This window comes from Ambystoma mexicanum, chromosome 5q, assembly GCF_040938575.1.
Source record: "Ambystoma mexicanum isolate Mex_15411 chromosome 5q, UKY_AmexF1_1, whole genome shotgun sequence".
Taxonomy (NCBI): Eukaryota; Metazoa; Chordata; class Amphibia; order Caudata; family Ambystomatidae; genus Ambystoma; species Ambystoma mexicanum.
The window spans coordinates 344,932,187-344,953,698 of NC_090933.1; the positions used below are offsets into that span (position 1 = coordinate 344,932,187).

The 21,512-nt window shown below is 46.5% G+C and overlaps 1 protein-coding gene across 5 annotated transcripts in view; it reads right to left on the minus strand.

The window, feature by feature from the left end:
- CEP192 (centrosomal protein 192) overlaps positions 1-21,512 on the minus strand; it is a 2,773,731-nt gene that overhangs the window by 46,439 nt on the left and 2,705,780 nt on the right. For all 5 annotated transcript variants that reach the window (XM_069620824.1, XM_069620822.1, XM_069620821.1 and 2 more), the window contains one exon: positions 13,508-13,631. In XM_069620824.1, the coding sequence (XP_069476925.1) occupies positions 13,508-13,631 (124 nt within the window). The remainder of the gene's footprint in view (positions 1-13,507; positions 13,632-21,512) is intronic.

Here is a 21,512-nt window from a genome sequence, read left to right on the forward strand (position 1 = left end):
CCAATGGTGACTTTACATGCCCTGGGAGACAGTAGTCGGTCCCAGGGTATGGAGTCTATGTTTGGGGGTCACCATAACACCCCTGTGTTACTGCACTGAGGGTGCTGTGTAACACATACCAAAACACATGAAGCCCTATGGAGTAAAATACCCCATTACATAGTCAAAGGACATTCTCAAATTATGCCTAAGAGTGGGAGAAAAAGTGTCTCACTCTTAGCAGGAGAAAAAAATAAACCCCAAAAATACAGCAAAGCTGCTGGGTGACTCATTAGGTTTGGGAAATTAGCCTTAACAGAGAATTCTCCCTAACAAGGGGTGGGATGTTATTATGGGTGTGTTCCAGAGAGCGTTTGGTCCTTCGTAGGGAAGCTAGTTCTTCATTGAAACAGAAGTGAGTCTTTTTGTTGGCACGTCGCATTTTGGTTGTGATCGGTGCTACTTCGTCAATAGTGAGGGTGAGGCATTTATGATAGTATGATACATTCAAAGTTTAAAATGAGATTAGGGAGATGTTGGGAGGTGATAATTTGGTGATGTTTTCAATACCGTAGTTGGGCTTAGTGTTGGATTTCAAGCATAAATGGAAAGTGGTTTGAGATTTGAACCCCTTCAAAAAAGGCCATCTGTACAGCACAGAGGAGGAAGGAAATGCCCAACAGGCTGAGGAGGATGTCAGCCGGTATCTTGTCTCTGTGGAAAACTGACATTTGTTTTTATTTAACGTGTATAGCTCACAAGGAACTTTTCACATCATCCATAACATTTTAAAAGGGAAAAGAAATATTTAAAACAAAGCAACTTATCACAAATAGTCTGCCATGGTATCTGAAATATGCAACAATTCATCAAATAAAACGGTATTCATCATTAAAATTGTTTGGTATACATTTCGTGGATTACACAAATTGAGAACGCAAATTATAAATGTTAGTTTCATTTTCTTCTGCAGATTTTAAATAATGTGTTAACAATAACACATTCAATACAGGGCCAAGAATAGCAAAGTCAGGCTCTTGATATCCTCATAGTGGCTGACAAACCTCTCCAAGTTTGTCATATATATTGGCCCCAAAATTCTTTTTTACCCCCCAACATCTTCTCTTTATTTTTCATTAATAACATTTTCAGTCTAAAATAGCAAGAACAAAAACAACAAGAAAAGGGAGAGCTAGTACATGGTAGCATACAATAAGGTATGGTCACAATAGTAAATAAAAAGTGGGTCCAGCCCATGGAATATTTTATCCATAAATCACATCACCTGGTGGCTTGGCTAACCCCCCCCTCCCACCTGCATACAAGTTAAGTCAATGTTTCCAACACCATCCGAGGGTATGGAGTTTACACACTACCCCCGGTGTTAGGCAAAAACCTGTGCAGTTCCCTTGGGGACCACTGAAAAAGGCTTAGGACTACAGGTGTTGGCAGAAAACCCAATTGGTAGCAGTCTGTACCACCAAGATTTACCTGGTAGCTGTGGCTGAGCAGCCAGACTTCTCTCAAGAAGAGTTAGACCATATATAGAGTATACAAAATAGGTACAGAGATACAGTAGCACAAGCAAACACTGACCAGAGCTTGGGTATAAAAGTATATAATTATTTATTTAAAAACACACTTGTAAAATACACTAACACTAATATGGCAAGCAAGTTCAAACACAGTCACTATCAATATATATACATCCCTGATTACTTATTGAACAAGTCTTAGTTAAAACACCACTTATTTGCAGACAGAGGTAAGCGCTTAACCTAAGATGGCACTCCAATAAGTTAGTTAAAAAGGGAGGGAAAAGGTAGAATTAGGACAGCACAATACCAGCACTTTTTAAAAGAACCACAGCAAGCCAGAAAAAGGCAGAGTCTACTGTTAGAGCAAGGAAGTTCATAGGCCAGGCCCACTCTTGGAGAGAGCAAGCGGAATGTGTCCAAGATCACACAGTTGAATAATACTTTAAAAAGTCTTTGCAGATGGTTCAAAAAGGGCTGGATCAGTTCAGAAAAAGTTAGTTAGCAGGTCCCAAGTCACCCCAGGATAGAGAGTCAAGGATTTATGGGACACCTTGAACAGTCTGTTGCAAGGGAGACCAGGCGGGACACAGTACCTGAAATGGTGAGAAAGCTCCAGCGGGGGCAGTTGTTCCTGGCAGCGGGTGCAAGTCGGTGCTTCGTCCAGGGGAAGAGAAGATCTCGACGTGGAGGAAAGCTGGAGGTCGTTGCACTGCCAGGGAAGAAACCAGCTGCGGAGTTTCCCGGTTAAAAGGTACTACCCTTTTATTCGCGGTAGTGGTGAAGCGTGGCTATCCGGCCGCCGGGGTGCTTGGCACTGGAGATTAGACCACAAGACGATCTAGGAAGGCGAAAAAGGCGTACTGGTTGGCCCACCAGCTCAAAGGGAAGACGACTCTCCGGGATGAAGATCTTCTCTGTCGTTGGGAAGTGGTGAGACGGTTCAGCAGGGCTCCACCGGTGGTGTCGTCATTGCAGGCCGGCTCATCTTCTCCCTCTCCGGATTCTTTGGTCCTGTGGCGACTTCTGAAGTTCCAGTCTCCAAAGCCCTGCTTTTATGCAGAAAACCCCCATTCATCAGTCCTAGCTGTCACTAAAACATGCTAAGTGGTGAGCCGGGCGGCTCACCACTGGGCCAATCATACAAGAGTGCGACTTGAGTTGTCGAGGCAACTCAGTCCAGGGTGCCTAAAGCCCCCTCCCACACATCCTGCAGACCCAGACAGAGTGGAAAAAAAGTGGAACATAGGGCTCGACTTGGGTTGGAGTTACAGAGGCGAACACAAACGCCATTTTAAAACCGAGTCCTGGCAAAAAAAACCAACCGGGGAATAAATATTAAATAAATAACCCGGCGGTATCTTTAACATTGCACCAAAAAAGTGGTGCGTTTAAAATGAATGGGAAAATCCCATAGGAAATATTCCAGTGGAATATTTCGCGTGGTAACCACTGCCACCAGCCAGAAACTCGACGAGGGGGGACTGCACAGTGCCCCCTCGAAAAACAGACCCAGGGGCAATCTAATTACCCCTATCAGTACTTCCACAATATGATGGTTTGTACTGGTTCTGTTCACAATTTAAGACTAGTAATGTCAATGGCGACTTTACATGCCCTGGGAGACAGTAGTCAGTCCCAGGGTATGGAGTCTATGTTTGGGGGTCACTATGACAGCCCTGTGTTACTGCACTGAGGGTGCTGTGTAACACACTTACCAAAAACCACATGAAACCCTATGGAGTAAAAGACCCCATAGCCCATAAAACACATTACAAAGTCAAAGGTTATCTCAAATCATGTCTAAGAGTGGGAGAAAAAGAGTCTCACTCTTAGCAGGAGAAAAAAATAAACCCCAAAAATCCAGCAAAGCTGCTGGGGGACTCACTAGCTTTGGGAAATTAGCCTTAACAGAGAATTCTCCCTAACACTCGGGAACTGCTCTGCATAATCAAAGAAGGGGAGACCAGGTGTAGTGAAATTTCCCCATGCTGTTTGTGAGAGCCAATGTGATTTTTTCTGCAACAGCGCTATCCAAGCAATTTGTCCACCACATTGGGATTCCTGGGCCCTCTGGAGATTTCCAATGGTGGGTAATAGTGATCTTTGCCGCCGTGAGAAGGTGAGTAATCAATTCAGATATGTTGTGTCCAGTTAGCGGGAAGACCCCATCCCCTGTGTCGCCCAATAGGACCATCCCTGGATCGTGAGGGACGTGATTTGTTTGATGAATTCCAACATCTCCCGCCAAAATGTATCCGATTTCGGGCATGACCACCATAAATGGAAAAACAAGCCTGTGGCTCCACAACCCCTCCAGCAGGACGGCGATGTCGCCGGGTTATCTCAATTCAGGATTTCCGGGGTATGGTACCATCTGTAGCAAACCTCTATGGAACCCTCTCTATTTGTGATACATCTAGAGCTTTTGTGTACAGGCCCATATCCGACTCCACTTCTCCTCCCTCAGCGCTCCGCCCAAGTCTCTTCCCCATTTAAACATGAAAAACTCTCTTTCTTAGTTGTGTCCACCCTGTCTAGGAGCTTATAAAGAGTGCAGATCTTCCCTTTAGGGGCCAATGTGGTTAAAGTGCGTTCTAGGGCATTGAGTTCCCAGCCTCCTTTCAGTTTTGTTTTATGCTGTGACATCCAGTGTGTAAATTGCGTGTATCTGAATAATAATTTTAATTTCTGGGATGTGGAACTTTTCTTTACATTCCTCGAATGAGAGGGGAGCCCGTTACTGAAGAAGTCCGCAATCCGATTGAGGCACCCGCCTTCCACTCAAGAAACCCTGCTGCTCTCAACCCAGATGTAAACTCTGGGTTGCCCCAGACTGGAGAGAGGGGACCTAAGAAACCACTGGCCTCCCCAGCGGTCAGCTGCCTTCTTCCAATCCTGTATTGTGTTCATGGTGGCAGCCAGAGGACCTTCATCAGGAGTCTGCTGAGCTTACGTACTCAATTTGATGCCAACGCTGCAGATTCTCTGTTCTATGGCGTGAGACAGCTGGGCTGCAAGGCAATATCTGGTAATGTCTAGGACCCCTAGGCCATCAATGGGCGTTCCACGGAGCATGACCCTTCTGGCCACTCTTGTTTTTTTCCTAGCCCAGATACATTTGAGCATATCCTTTTGCAGGGCTTCAAGTTCCTTCATGGAAATTGTTACAGGTAGTGAGAGACAGTGACATAGGAGCCTGGGGACTCAGTTGGTTTCCCAGATTTTCGCTGAAAAAACGAATTGAATTTCTTTAATGAGAAATAACTTTTTAAATCTGAAACCTTATCTGTGTAAGATTGTGTCCCTCCTTAGCCCAATGACGAGTTACTGCAGAGTTTAGGTTCTCATTGCGAATACATGAGCGATGTTCATTCCAGCGTGTCTTTGCTGCTCTGGTTGATTGCCCTACGTAATATTTACCGCAGGGACATTTAATTCCATGAATGAGGTTGATGCTATGCTCGTCATTGGGCTAAGGAGGGAAACAATCTTACACAGATAAGGTTTCAGATTTTAGAAGTTCTAACGAGGAATAATCCCCATGAAGATTTGGGCTTACGACTGAATAGAAGAGAGACCTTCTGGATTGACAAGTTAGGGAGTTGAACTCCCAATGGTCTTAACGAAGAGATTAATTTCCATTGTTTCATTTGAACAATTTGGTTTGTGTTCATATTTAAGTAATGTGGTTTCGGAATTGGGGGGATGTGGAAACACATTGAAGCTCAAATAGTGTTTTTTTCCCCACAATACCCGTTTAGAATGATATTTAAACTGCAATCATGTTTGTACCACAGTCATGCGAATATGCACCCTTGTGACCTTCCCTGGACTATTTAAGTCTGGGACCCAAGGTGCCGCCCAGAGCGACACCGCTATGGTCTCTGGGTGCTTTACCTCTACCATTATGTACTTAGAATGACATGTTCATATTAATTAATGTTACATCTATCATAGTTATTGTCGAAGAATTTGCTTTGAGTATTTTTTCTATTTCTAGTAATTATTCCATTTTTTTTCATTCATTTCATTCAATTTGTTTAATTTTCATTTTATCGGCTCTTTACATCTAATATCACGCTGCCATTTTATCAGACAGATCACACATGCAATCACACACACCTCTCCTATTTTGTTTTTTGCTTTTTTGTAGTTCGTATGCATTCTTTTGTATTCCATGCCTCGCTCCCAGCTGCGCGAGGCGTCTACGCAGAACAAGCTACGTTGCCAGGACAACAGAAGACAACACAGTTATGAAAGTACATATGCCTTTGCAGTCCGTGCCGCGCTCCGAGCAGCGCGACGCGTCCACGCAGAACAAGCTCCGTTGCCAGGTCAACAGTAGACAACACAGCCAGGAACTCTTCACACGCGTGCTGGCCAGCGGCCATGTAAGAAAGGAAACTAGCCTCGCCTGCAGGTTGGTTTGATATTTAGCATTTTCCATTTACTCGATTGTTTATGTATCTTTACACAGCCACGTAGGATTGACACGCGGTTTATTTAATCTACAGAGCACATTCAGCAGGGGCATTTTACGCCGCCTCCATCAGTAAAACCAGACAACAACACTGATCACAAGGCGTCCTAATTTCATTTAACAGGACTTCTTCCTGATTTTAAACAGTCAACTATCAAAATAAGTGATATATTTTTTCAATACATTATTTCACTCATCCTTCACCGTTTACATTTGATTAATTTCAATTTTGTCATTTTTTCTTTTCGACACGTGCACTTTGACAATTGAATATGGTATGTGATGTTTTATTCATTATTATTTACATTTGTTTATGTAACTCTGATGATTTAATTACACTATGTAAGACTCGTCCTGATGAAGGAGGAAACTCCGAAATCCATTGGCAATTAAGCCTAACTGTATGGATATGTTGACTGCTTCCTCACTAAGACATTAGTGAAAGACAAACTTTATGGATATAAACTTATTTTTGAAGAATCAAAGCACAGACTGATTTATTATTGAATTCTAGCCAAAAGTTTGCTTACTGCAAGAAAAATATTGTTTGAATTTGTAATCTACAATTTTTCAAACCTTAACATCCCATGTTGGAACTAACAGAGAGCGACAGCGTGGCTTGGTACCTTCACCTAGCCTTTTTCTGTTAATTTGACACTATTGGCGCCATTGGTTTAATTGGGGCGCTCGGCGTTGATGGCGCAGCTGTCAATGATGGCGCAGCTGGCGTCAATGTCGAGGATTTGCCTGGTAAAGGCGCCGCTGACATCGAAGGTGCCGATGGCGTCGATGACATCGACTTATGTTTGCGGCTCGAGTAATCCTTAAATGAGATTTTATCGGATTGAGGCCTCACAATGCGGATCGGGCCTCCTCTTCGATTTCTTAGAGGACGAAGAAGAGTGTGTGAGCCACTCCTCGACTGCTTGGCCTTCTACGTCCGTGGAGAGTCGCCTCTCGACTCGAAGGATTCACGGTCCGGGTAGGGGATTTAGGGACTCGGCCTACCTTCAACTTCCCCGTTCGTTCCTTCAAGGCCTTTCCAGTCATAGACTAGCACTTGGAGCAGTTGGAGGTGTCATGGTCCACACCGAGGCACCACAAACAAATTCGGTGGGGATCGGTCAGAGACATTTTCGACCTGCAATTGCAACACTTTTTGAAACCGGACTTCGGGGTCGTCTGTGTCGATGATGAAGACATCTCGATCTTGAAATAGCGAAGTCGTCACAAGAGTGAAGAAGCATGCCGTATTTCTCGAAGTAAACGCTTCAGAATTCTAGCCAACAGGCGCTGCACATGCTATATATGCCTTCAATTACATCATCCTCGATGGAGGCCTTCGAGGGACATCGAGTCGATGCCATGGACACACACCGCCCTCTGCTGAAAAAAAAATTCCGAAGCAGCTGAAGCTGGACAATACATGTCAAAAGATGAGGAATACGTGGGAGGACACAATAGCGATTGCCTTGTCAATGTGCGGTGCACCCGGTCCAGCTCCATTGGGGCACGGTTGGGGAGCGACAGCATCGATCAAAAGAGGTCTCGGACGAAATCGGCAAGGTCCGACTCATGGATTGAGGATGGTATGACCCTCAAGCTGATGTTATGGCAGGATCGGTTTTCGTCATCCTCTTGGTTTATTTCCAGCGCCTCCCATCTGGTTTTGAATGCCACGATTTTGTCAGCGCCTTCACCGATCTCATAGCCCTGTTCGCACAGCCCTGCTTCCACCTCTGCCATTCTGCTTTCAACCTCCTTCAGTCTTCTATCTAGGTCAGTGATTTTATGTAGGAGCTACATCAGGCAGCATATGAGTCAAATAGGTATGATTCCAGACGGGTAAAGCCACACCTCATGGAGTGAGGGGCACCATCAATCAGGCTGCCACACAGTAAGGGCTCTGCAGATGAGTAATAAGCAGGGAGCCAGGAGGGATGGTCTCGCCCACATAAAGGGCACTAAAAGCCACTCCAAGGTACAAAAAGTGAAAAAGGCTGCACAGGTATGAAAGCACCTAGATTAGATTTGTTTTAACAAGGTACTTAGGGCATGCATAACAAGGTGGTGGTGTTGTTGCTGGTGGAGGGGTAGCTTTCGATGGGCAGAGGGGAAAGAGCATGCAGCAGAAATAACAGGGTTGGTGTTCGTGAGTGGTGACTGGAGCGTTGTGCATCAAAGGCTGCTTACCAGGGCGAGTGAAGGTTTTCCATAGCGAGTTGCTCCGTCAAGCTCCGACAGGGGCCTTACTGTGGGCCTTGGGAACAAGCCGGCGATCGCCTACTGGCATCGGTATCCTACTGGTGGAAAAAGCTGCGGGCATCCAATCATGCAGTCTCCCACGGGGTGCACAGCAATAAAGATGAACTGTTTTAGGTTGCCGCGCAGGAGGCCATGATAGAAATGAGGCCCCACCTGGTAGCGTGCACCCAGAGGCACCGTATGCAACATCCCCAGGAGCCAAAGAGGGGAATATGAAAGTAAGCATCCTCTGCACGATGCCTCCAGTCTGTTGTGCGCTATACAAAAATAAATAAATAGGTCTAGGGTGGCTAGAAAATCACCCTCCTTTAGCCACAGGACCACCATTTGGAGGGATGTCATCTTGAATTTAAGGCTGCGTACAAACTTGTGGGCCCTCAGATCTAGTATTGGACGCCACTGTCAATGTTGTTTATCAGGAAGTAGTACAAATAAAACCCTTTTCCATGGTGCTGGAGCAGAAACCGCTCTATTGCTGTCTTCAGCATTGACGTTGTATTGTCTGTTTGTACTGTCACCACCTGACCTGTAAGGGCTGGTTGGAATGACTTCAGCGCCCAGAGAATTGCATGCAGCACCAGCACAATTATGTGAAGGCAGGACTTTCTCAGGCCACACTCCGCTCTCTTGTACGTCCCCCAAATGAGCACCCCATCCCGATAGAGAGGCATCTGTCTGTAGCAGTAACGTTGACGGGGATATCTGCAAAGGCATGCCCTGAATCAAGTTGGCTTCCGTGGCCCACAAACGCAGTGCCTCTTGAAATGTTGGTGTGAGGCGCACGTCATTTTCACATGACCCGCTGGACTGGACCCACAGCCGGTCCAGTTCTTCCTGAATAGGTCTCATCTTCAGTATGCAATTTGTTATGAGGAAGATAAAGGAAGACATCATGCCCCGGAGGGACTTGTATTGTTGTACAGTGGACATTGCATTCTCTCGAAACCAGGCGACCAGACCTAGCATCGCTGTCACCATTTCTTGTAATGGTCGTACCCTTGGAATGCACGTATCCATGTCTGCTCCGAGAGAAATTGAGGTCGGTGCTGACACAGGAGATGACTTTTCCCTGTTGATGGTGAATCCCAGGTTCTGTAGCATGGATGTAATCTGCGCCACCGCTTCGGAGGTCACTCTTCAGGAACTTCCCTTTATGAGCCAGTCATCCAAGTATGGGAAGAACACTACTCCTGATATGGGTGGTTACCGGCACCAGCCATTCTGTTAACACCCTTGGTGCTGATTTGAGTCCTAAGTGGAGTACCTTGAACTGGAAATGGTCTTCTCCTACTGAAAATCGAAGGAACTGTCTATGTGAGGGGTGGATCGGAATATGAAAGTAAGCATTCTCTAGGTCTAGGGTGGCTAGAAAACTGCCCTTGTTTAGCCACGGGAGGACCATCTGAAGTGATGTCATCTTGAATTTGAGGTGCGCACGCACTTGTTGAGGGTCCCTAGAGCTAGTATTGGACGTCACTGTCCATTTTGTTTCTTGATCAGGAAGAAGCATGAATAAAACCCCTTTCCTTGGTGCTGGAGCAGAACCTGCTCTATTGATGCCTTCTGCAGTAGCTTGTCCACTTCCCCCATTAACTGTTTTATTAGATGCAGCTTCCTTGATTGTGGAGGCCAAGATGGAGGTCGCTGGAGGAAGTCAATGTTATGGCATCCTTGCACCATCTATAACAACCGCATGTCTGATGTGACATTCCAGTGTTGTAGGTGCTGGTTTATCTGTCCTTCCACACCACTGGGGTGCGATGTGGGAGACGCGGGTGTCTGGAGGTCCATTTTTCGTGGCTTTGGCCCTGCCCTGGCTCGAGCTCCTTCTGCCTCTTTGGGACTGGTACCTGGAAGAGGTCTGGTGATATCTGCCACTTGTCTAGTAGGAGCCCAACGAGGAGCCTTGTGTCTGGAAGTACCTGCCATAGGATCTGTATTTAGCGCCTGAGCCTCGAAAAGAGCGAAAGGAGCAGTGATCTTTATCCTAGTCTCTGGGGGAACTTGTGGCCTTTGACATGTCAGTATCCGACTTGATGCCTTTCAGATGGTCATCAATCTTTTTTAAAAAAAGAGCTTTTGGCCATCAAATGGCATGCCCAAAATGTACACTTGGACCTCAGTCCTAAAATTGGTGCCCTTCATCCGTGCCTGGTGCCATGAGCCATCTGCTGAAAGCCACACTGGGCCATATCTATTGCGGCATCAATCATGTGGTTGGAAGCGCTTTCACCATCAGTGACTAGGGACTTTACTTCTTGATATTCGTCTGGCAGGTGCTTGAACAGTCAGGACATTTTGAGCCATAGCGCCTTATCGAATCTGGCCATCATAGCCATTGCTTTGCCGGTGCTCACCTCCAGCGATGCCTCTGCCTACACCTTCCGTTCCATAGCCTCAGGTTTTCGTCCCTCCTTGTCTGGTGCGGCTGTAAGAGGAGAGGATGTGTTATGCAGTTTCTTTCTAGCCGCTACTATAATCACAGAGCCCGGCTTGGATGACCTCACAGACACACCTGATATGGTAAGTCATTTATAACGCACCTGTACACAAGTGTTTCTAGGCACGACAAGAAAAGGGGAAGACAAAAATGATCTTACTAGGCCTTGTGTCATTCACATAGTGCAAGCGGAAGGAAGAGGAGTAGTGCCAGTGGGAGGGAAAGGGAGAGTGCAAACCTGGGTGGTCGGTACTAAGTAAGTGCAAGTAGGCATGGGACTGTGAGGTTCAGATACAGTCCCAAGTGTGCGGTAGGCCCATAGGCAGTGCATGGGGCTACTAGTCGTGAAGGAGCCTGGTCCCCATAAGGTTCAGAGGGAGGCCAGGTAACCAGTTAGTGCAGTAGCCAGGAACATCAGCAGGGAGAGGGCGAGTGAGAAAGCAGAAGTGAAAAGGAAGGTCTTGAGTTGCATCCAGAACCTGTTGCGGTCCTGCTCCAGAGGGAGGCACCAGCCGAGCAGATTCAGGGGCCTGGTAGTTCGTTTCAGGTCTTGCCAAAAGCGCAGGAGTGGAGAGCGGAGTGGGCAATATCTTATCACCTGCATCCCAGATTGTGTCCAGGATTGGTGTTGTGGTAACTGTTCAACGGCTTTTGTCTCTGTGTTCATAAAGAACTGACTTTTTCTCCTCCTTGGCAACCTGAATCTGGAAAATTTAAGCCGATTTAGCAATGAATGAATGAAAATAGACGATATCATCTGGCAGAGAATCCCCGCCCGGAGAGTCGTGTCTCCTTTGCTCATCAATTTCACGGGTGTCCCATTCATCCGGCTCTTCGTCGGGTGTGTCTCTGGGCAGCTGTCCCTCCACTGGCTCATCCTCCTGTGTATCAGGGTCAGAGAAGTCAGGGAAAGGGTTGTTTCTGTCATCCAGACCCATCTGGTCCTCTTGCCACTCAGACTATAACAGTAGGTAGGGCTCTGGCAACCTGAGAACTCTGCAGTGAGGAATGTGGCGGAGAAGGAGAACGCCTCCGTTTCTGTGAAGCTGGTGGTGATCTGCCCCTAGAAGACCCACTGTAGTGTGAGCGCTCTCCGCGTCGACTGCTTATTTGATGGTGAGGTATGCAGAGTGTGAACCACAGGCAACCTGCTTAGGGACGGTCGACGAGATGCAGGTGATGTGTACCTGCGAGGCATAGATTCATCTGGTCAGGGTAATGGGGTAGCCAACCTAGCCCTAGGTCTTCTCTGGAATCCATCAATTATCCTTTGGATGGACTTCATTAAGGCTGAGAAGAACAGACGCTTCGACGCAGAGCGGTATGTAGACAAGTGTTTCGTTAACTAGTCCTTTGACGACAAGGTAACGATTTTCTTGGTCGACAAGTGTTTTTCTGTCGACGGGCCAGGAATTTGGGGAGGTGCAAGGCTGCTCGTAGACGCCGATGAAGCCCTTTCCGTGCACGGTCCCACTGTGGACGACGGCTCCATAAACAAAGGTGTAGAATACCTTTTTTGAGCCAATCACCCTTCAGCAGGACCTTGAGGTAAATTATCAAATGTACTAGTGACCTTTTCACTCAGTTTCTTCGATTTAGGAGGAGAGTCTGTTCTGTCCACTGAAGCAGATCTCCTTTTAGGAGTTTGCTTCTCAGTATGCATTAGTGATTCTACATCGTTGGAGGGACACCTGTCTGCTTTCAAGATGTAGAAGCCTTCTGTGCCTGTCGTGTAGGGTGTTCTTAGAGGAGGTTTGGCACATTTTACAAGACTGTATTTTGTGTGGGTAAAGACAATAAATACAGCATTTCTGAGGGTTCCTGATAAAAATCATCCCCTTGCCACACTTGCTGCAGTCCCTAAACCAGGAAAGTCTTCTCCTTGGCAGTGTGCACATCTGGCTATGTCATGAAGTGTCTTAGGGGCAGCCAAAATGTGATGTTTTGCAGTAGAAAAAAGGTCCCACAAGCCCAGGAAAAACCTTAGCCAGTAAAGACAAAGCCCCAGCACTAAAAGATTACCTCGGGGGTTGGAAAAGTACAACGTTTTACCTATAAATTTGAAGTTGGCTCAGAGAGTTCAAGAAGATTTCCCTGTCAGAAGACTATGGTGAAAAATCTGAAGATGGTGGCCTGGGGTGGAGCTTAAGCCCTGCCACCCCATTGGTTGGGGTCTAAAGCGACCAAAGGAGGAGGAGGGACTGCACAAGTGAATGCCTACACTTGCCATGTGGGGCTGTCTGAATAACTTTTTTGCCATGGAAACGTTTTATTTTAATGAACAATTTTAAATTACAGAGGATTTGCAGTCTGATGACGGGGAATATTCAAGCATGTGAATCTATGCAAGATCTAATGCTGGAGATAACACCCTAGTGCCTGTAGGCATCTATAGTGTCCACATTCTGTTTGCAAATCAATACCTTTTTAACCTATATTTTGAAGAGACATGGTTTGTCAATCCGCCATACTGATTTAATGAGTTCCTACCGCTTGCCTGACTGCAGGATAACCCAAATTGGGAATGTGGAGTAGGAAAGGTGGCGTCAACTGCATTAAAAGTATAGCAGCACCATGGAATTATTAGTAATGCCGCCATAAATAAATAACACGTCAGATCAATAATACCATTAAATTAATCTAAGAATACATTTATAGAATGTCAACTGTAGTTACAAAAGTATACGGTCAAACAGAAAATGTGACATCTGAACAGTAAATGACACGACGAAAACTACATTTGGGCACACTCATAATTTAGAAACTGCTCAAAACTAATGTAACAATAAATAGGTAGACACTTACCATGTGTGCAGTCAAATCTTTATTCTGAAAGTTGACTTTCAGTGTGCTGCATTGCCCAACACGAGTAGGCGGAAATGTATATAAATCTAATGGGGCAAATACACCTCTCAGGACTTCATCCTTCCTGAAGAAATCAAAATGAAATATTTCCTTAACATTTTTCACTATGCAATGCAAACCAACATCAGCTTCAATCAAAAATAGTCATTGCAGCAAAGCTTTTTCTAAACGTTCTAATCGGGTCTTAATAGTTTTCATCGTTTCCCCAAACATTCTTTCTTGACTAGCTCACAATATGCTCCAAATGCTGAGAGCCTTTCTGATATTGGGAGAATGACAGCAGGATATGTTACCTGTACAGGCTCTTTTGCCCATCTCCTTTTCTTGAGGCCGTTTCGTAAGGAGAGGTCAGGCTGGCGCAAGCAAGGTCACAATGGCTGTGGAATGCGTGACAGACACCTCAAGGTGGTGGAACACCAAACCATCTCCTCGAGAAGTACACACTGTTCGTGATTACATGCTGTAACCAGACACCCAAAGCTGAACTCCTCCGTGCGCAGGAAGACATTATTCTAGGAACTAGGACACTTTTGTTGTTTGTCCCCCTCTTGCCCTTGCATGCCTTATATGGACCCATGTGCAGCCTACAGGCAAACCATAACATGAGTGATGAGGACTGGAGTAGCCACCTCGTTTGCATATAAGGATGCAACTAGCCTGAGGTGGCAAGGCAGTCCCGCCCATGTGTTTGGTTCATGCTTTCAATACATGTGAGCCATTCTACTTCTGGTTTCTCGTGTGATTATTTCAGTGTTGCAGAGTGAAGTGTGCGAAGGGCATTGGTGTCGGTGGGGAGCAGGACACTGTAACAGGGTGTGCCTTTGATTGGCCCATGTTCCCAACTACACAGCAGGTACATTGAAAGTATACCAAAAATAATAATAGTTGATTTCCAACATTTACATAGTAGCCGTATGAGCTTTTAATTAGCGAAGACAGAAAATACTCTGCTATCACTCTTGGTGTTAAGATGGATACTCAAATCCCTCCAGATTCCTTTTATCAATAATAGCAAGACAGATTGTATGTCCTTTTTTCAATGCAAGTTGAGCAAGGTACCCAGAGAGTTTGTGGTTTTCATTTGACAAATATTATCCAAAGAACTTTTTTTTTTTTTGTAAGTAGATACTCCCAAACTTCCCCAAAGGTTTTCACAAGTATGTGGCATGTTCCACAATATGGTCACACTGTCATGTTTTATGGTTTATATTAATAAAGAAATGGCTTACTTAGCAACATTCTTTCAACACAAGCTCCAAATCAATCATCTTTTGGGATAGCTCCAAGCAGAAGGACAGACACAAACATGTTTACAAAGCCATCAGGTGGGACTATCATAGCTTTAGACAGTGTGCCATGGGCATACCAGGAGGATGATGTGATTTAGCTGGTAAACAAAAGGAGCCTAAACTTAGCGCCAGTGTTCCATTCAATTGGAAAAATTCTACAAGACCAAAATTAATGGTAGATCTGCCATCAAAAGAGTACAACACATGTTGCAAGTAATTCGTTTTTCAACTAGTTGCGGTGTAGATGGAAGGTTGATAAGAAATGCGTAGGACAACTATATCAAAAGAAATAGATTACCAAAAGTACGTTTTTCGAAAATTGATCCCTTCCTTCCACACACTCTTCATCCTTAGAAGGCACCCACAGCAGCAATGCAAAACAGCTCTTGCCCTTCCATTGGCTAGCAAAAGTCAATAAAAACTTGCTTGCCAATCAGTTACTCATCAGGCATGCACGGAGAAGCAGAGAACATACTTCAGATAAATACCATGGAAATTCCCTTCCATCTTACAAGCACGTGGAGCAGGCAACGCCACCAGTAGATGTATTTTCAAAGAGAGATGAAACGCAGATGCCTCTTTCTGAAAAAAAGATTGAAGATATCACCCAAAGGAATACCTCTTCTATAGAAAATTAGAAGTTGAAAATCCACCCAAAGTGAGTGATGCTCATGTGGCATGGAAGGTGGTTGGTATTAGGAACCTTGTCTTCAGGTGGGAATCTTTGGGATCAAAATGCATAGGTTGGTAGAAGCCTTCATAATAAACAAACACAGGTTTCTTTGGATTAAGACTAAACAAAAGGTTTCTGAGGAAAATAGTTAACCATTATTTTCACATCCTGCACAATCCTAGGAATTGCAAGGTACAAACCACATGGTCAGGGGTTCATTTGAACACCAGTATAGCGAACAAGCAGCACTCAGCAGTGCCTATATTTTGAGAATAGAAACTCTAAAACACAACAGTAGGGCACAATAGCAGAGGGTCAGCTCCTACATGGTAGGGCTTAAACAAAGGATGCCAAGCCCAAATCATCATCTTCATCCATTGCAGCACTCTTTAATGGGTAGACAGACACAGACTCTTCATCAAATATTTGCTCAAAGCGAAAAGACTGTTTGCCTTATGGCTTTTACAAGTGGAGAAATGTTATCTTCACACGTCATAGATATTAGCACCAAGGACACAGCTAGTATAGCTCAGAGGCACACGCTTGTCTTAGAAGCAAGACAAGGCAGAGCAACATGGGTTCGAATCGTGGGTCCGCGCTTAGAAACCTCTTGGGTATTAAGCGCGTTATAAAAAAACAATTATAAGGACAGTGTCAGTCTGGGTAAAAGAAAGCTGCAATGGGTGCCTTATTACCCAGTTGTTGCCTAAGCTGGAAGGGAGTGCACCTCGCATGCAATAGGCGTCCAAAGTCTGATACCAAAGGAGACTACTGTTTGGCCTTTAAGACTTTAGATGCTGTCCATGCAATGTATAGCAAGAGCCAGATCAGTAGGTTCGGGGGAGTTCTGCTAGGAAAGGGCCAGCATTGACAGCCAGAAAACTCAATATAGGCCATGAAGGATTGTTTACAGTTTAACTGCATCATCCAAACCTTCTCAGGCATAGGGATCAGCTCCTACCACCTCTCTGAATTGATAGAGGATTAAAAGAAGAAAACCTTTTTTTCAAGGCAAGGCGGGACATCTGGAACTTTGTTCTTTGCGTGCAATAGCCTGCTCTGGATCTACAGTGGCCAGCAGAGACTTAGTTTAAAGCATAAGGAAGAGGAAGAGGCTTCCCTACCATTACTAAGGGAGAGCAGAGAACACCACTGAAAAGGCTTTAGATGCATGGCTTTATAAGAGTCACAGGAATTGGCATAATGAGTTACAGTACAAGAAGGCATGAAACGCTGCACTGTTGCTAATCCAATAAAGCATCTTCTATATATCTCCAGAATTCCTGTGAATACGCCCAAGTAATTGCCCTGCAGATTTTCTGCATTGGGACAGGTTTGTGATAAAATACTGAAGCAGCGTGAGCTCTGACAGAATGGGCCCACAGACCCTTTAGTATTGGAATGCACCTCAATGAGTATCAGTCCCTGATACAGGAGACCATACAGCTGAACAGACAATTATTTGGGGCATATGTCCCTCTAACATGATTCCTCATCTGATCGATATTCCCTTCAGCATCGCTGCTTCGGAAAGGTTTTTGATAGGGGGCGTAGTGGACCTCGGCCCGGCCATCGACCAATGATCCGTCTCGCTCGGCGTCTGGTCATCGGCTCTGGACATGACGTCAGTCCTATAAGTAGCGCATCACTATGCCCCAACCTCAGTTCCCTCCTCCCCCTTTTCCAGAGCACCACACACTGCACAGGAAAACACAGAACAGGCCGATGAGCCCTTTAAAAAAAAGTCATGTAGACCTCCAAAGGAGGAACAATTCAAAAGAACACCAAGGTAAATATTTGTTTTAGGACTGTGGCAGGAAGACAGAAAATGGACAAAGAGGACCATCACCAAGTCAACGTGAAATAGAAAGATACGCACCAACCACCGACTTTCTGAGCAGGGAAGGATGGGAGGGGAGATGAGGAATCTGTGGGAGAAGAATCCATAGAAAGACATTACCGTAAGGTAATTTCTCCTTCAATGGATTGCTTTTCTCCCGCAGATTCCTCATCCGATAAGACTCCCAAAGCATTAACGAATGGAGGCAGGCAGAAAGTTATATCAAAAGGTTTTGCATCACTGCCCTGACTAGACATGCATCAGAGGTGCAAGCCACATCCAGTGTTTTGCAAAGGTGTGCAAAGATGACCATGTTGCAGCGTGACAAATTTCCCTGACAGAGATCCCCCTCTGCAATGCGGTGGATGCAGAAACCCCCTTGTGGAATGGGCCCCGATGCCTGTCCAACCGGATAAAGTCTGCTTTGTTATGGCCAGGCCCTTATAGGCTAAGCAGAAAGCCACGAAGAGCTGGTCAGCTCTCATAAAATCAGCTGTCCTGCCTACATAGTAACTCAATGCCCTCTTAGGGTCAAGGCGATGCAATCATTGCTCCTGCTTAGAAGGGTGAGGGGGGGAGGAAAGACGACCAGAAAGTCCATGGATTGGGACATGTGAAATTCTGATACAACCTTGGGGAGGAAACCAGGTCTTACCCAGAGTGAAACTTTCTCCCGGAAAAAACGCAAGAAGGGTGGCTTACAGCATAAAGCCTGCAGCTCACTCACCCGCCTAGAGGATGTAATAGCCACCAAGAAGGCGGTTTTCAACGAGAAGCCGCATAGGACAAGCGTGCATAGGCTCAAAGGGAGCCGCCATCATAAATATAAGAACCAGATTTAAATCCCAATCTGGGACAGCAAAGGGCATTGGCAGGAACTTCAGAATTGTGCCATTACTGGGATCGTAAAAAACGAACCTTGATCCAGGGATCTCTTGAACACAGACAAGGCTGCCGAATATCCTTTGACTGTGTTGACCTGAAGTTGCGCAGAGGTCAGTGACAGAAGGATATCCATCACTGTAGTGGTGGAACAAGAGATGGGGTGAATCTCACATTCCCTGCACCATGCCTCAAATCGTCTCCATCTGTACGCATACTAAGATATTGTAGATGGTCTGGTTGCAGCCAGCAACACCTCAATTACTTCCTCTCAGAGGTCTCAGTCATCATATCTCATCCTCTCAAGAGCCACGCATGTAGGTTGAGGGATTCCAGTGTCGGATGGAGTATCCTGCCTTCCGTCTGGGTTAGGAGATCAGACGCAGAGGCAACCGGTGAGGTGGACAGATTGACAGATACAAGAGGTCGGAGTACCACGTTCTCCTAGCCAAGTCCGGGGCGATAAAGATCATGGTCACTCGAAACCTCGGAGAACCGATGAAATGGCGGGAATCATTGGGAACACGTAAAGGAGAGGGAAAGTCCAATCCACCAGAAACATGCCCGCCCCAGTGCACGGTTCGCTGGGAATTCCCTCAAGCAGAACAGTTCGCATTTCCTGTTGCACTCAGTTGCGAACAGATCCACTGCAGGGCTAACCCAGAGAGAGAAGACCTCCTCTAGGACTTCCTGGCACACTTCCCACCTGCCTGATCCAAGCATCCGCCAAGTTGTTCTCTGTGTCCGCCAGGTGAACTGCAGAGACCAAGATCCTGTTCTCCAGCAACCAGAACCAAAGCATCATCGCCTCCGTGCTGCAGAGAGGGCAGGAGTTCACACTACCTTGCTTGTTGAGGTAGTGCATCGCCACTGTGTTGTCCGTCAGGACGAGGACATGCTTTATTCGCAGAGACGGGGCGACCGCTTTTAGGGCTAGCCTGAGAGCTTGAGACTGTTGATGTGCCACCTAGATTCCATTGTTGATCAGAGGACGCTCACTGGCAGATCCTCGCAGTGAGCGCCCCAACCCTTCAAGGATGCATCCGTGACCACTCGGGTCTGAGGCCAAGGAGGCCATAAGGGTTCCCCTGCCAAAAGACTGTTCCAGTCTGCCCAGCAGGACAGGTTGTTGACCACGGACGTGGACACTGAGGCGATCCGACAGTGTGCCGAGGTACTGAGAACACTTATCTCTCAGTAACCATTGCAGCGATCTCATGCGCAACCTGGCCTCTGGAACTAGAAAAATGCAGGAGGCCATGAGGCCTAGAAGGTGGAGGAAGGAAGCCACTAGTAGAGTGGCATTGTTCCGAAATAAGAATACCACCTGTGTCAAGCAGACTACTCTCTTCGGGAGGGAAAGCCTTCCCCATCGGATATCTAGGACTGCTTCGATGAACTGGAGACGTTGGACTGGTGTCATGTGGGACTTCTTTAAGTTTAGGGAGAAGCCCAGACTGTGCAGCAGTTAGCAGGTATCCTGCAGATGGGACAAGACCTGCACTACAGACTTTCTTCGGATCAGCCAGTCGTCCAGATATGGAAATACATGGACTCTGGATCTCCTGAGTGAGCCGCAACTACTGCCATGAGCTTGGTGAAGACCCTTGGGGCAGAGGTAAAACCAAAGGGAAGCACCTTGAATGGATAGTGCATATCTCCTATGGTGAACCTTATAAACTTCCTGTGCTTTCGATGGATTGGCACATGGAAGAGCGTCACCATCCTGTATTAGTCTTTCCCCAGAAACTTGTTCAAGGCCCTGAGGTCCAGAATGGGATGGAGACGTCCTTTCTTGGGTACCAGGAAATACCGGGAATACCAACCTGATCCTCTGTTCAGGAAGTACCTCTTCCACGGCACCCTTCAGCAACAGGGCTCTCAGTTCTTCCTGGAGCGCCTGTTTCAGTTGGATTGGAGATGGGGTGGTCTGTCCGGTGGTTTTCTTAAAAATGGCAGACAATAACCCCATTGGATGAGCTGTAGAGCCCAGGCATCAGAGGTAATTCCCTGCCACTGGAGCAAGTGCACCATCAACCGTCCTCCAACCGGTGCGCTGTGCGAGGGGAAAATCAAAACGGCTTCGGAGGCTGGGTCGCACACGCCGCATATGCTGCCTGTTGACCTCTAGAAGCTCCTTTGCCTCTTCAGAAGCGCGAGAAACGCTTCTGCCCTTGCCTGGCCGGTGGGAGCTGCGCTCTTCTGCCATGAGGAGCATATCTCCTGTAGACCCGTGCCCTAGAGGCAAAGCTAAAGGCAGGCTTGGCCGGATGCACAGCTAGGCCTAAGGATTTAGCAGCAAGTTTTGATTCCTTGAATTTCTCTAAGGAATCGTCAGCTTTGTGGCCAAAGAGAAGATCACCCTCGAAGGGCATGTCCAAAGGTTTCACTTGGATGTTGGGCGACAAACCAGAGGTTTTTAGGTAGGCCTGCCTTCGCAATGTTATGGCCGAAGGCATAGATTGGCCTACACACTCGGCGATGTCCAGACCCGTTAGCAGCGACTGCTTGGCCACCTCCTTCCCATCCTCCACTAGCTGTAGGAAGCCCACACGCATTTCACCTTCCGGAGCATACTGGGCAATGTTTTCCACTGCTGTTCATAGGCCGAAAGAGTATTTGGCAAAATTACTTGCCACATTAGTAGCTTTGAGGGCCATGCTACCCCAGGCGAATGCCTTCTTTGCCAAGGCATCTACTTTTTTTGCTTCTAGGTCTGGGGCAGAGTCGAAGTAGATGATGCAGGTCTAGAAGAGACCCTAGCAGCCTGCATAACAAGCCCCTCTGGGGAAGGTTCAAAGGAGAGGTAAGAGGGGTCTCCTCTAGCCGGCCTGTACTTCCCGGAAATGGTGGAGCTGACAGGAGGGATGAAACATGGAGTTCGCCATAGAGATATTAACGGATCGACAATGTCCGGGTTCAGAGGCATGTTACGCTCAGTGGCTGGGCGTTCCTCCAGGATGTCGGTAAGGTCATAACCTCAGGGGGTACAACGTTGAGTGCAATCCCAGGGTGTCAATAACCCTTTCTACCAGAGCCCTGTATTTAGCTACATTGTGAAGATAGGGCTGGGACTGCTGATACTCTGTCAGGCAAAGTGTCCAGAACGCTAGGGGCCTTGGGGGCCTTGAGCGAGTTGCAAAATCCTACCCTGGTCATCAAAATATTTCACCCCACCTGGCCCAAAAAACATTGGGTCGACATCTTGGTCATCAGCGTTGTGATCGTCGAAGATATCGGTCCTGGTCTCGAAAAATTCGG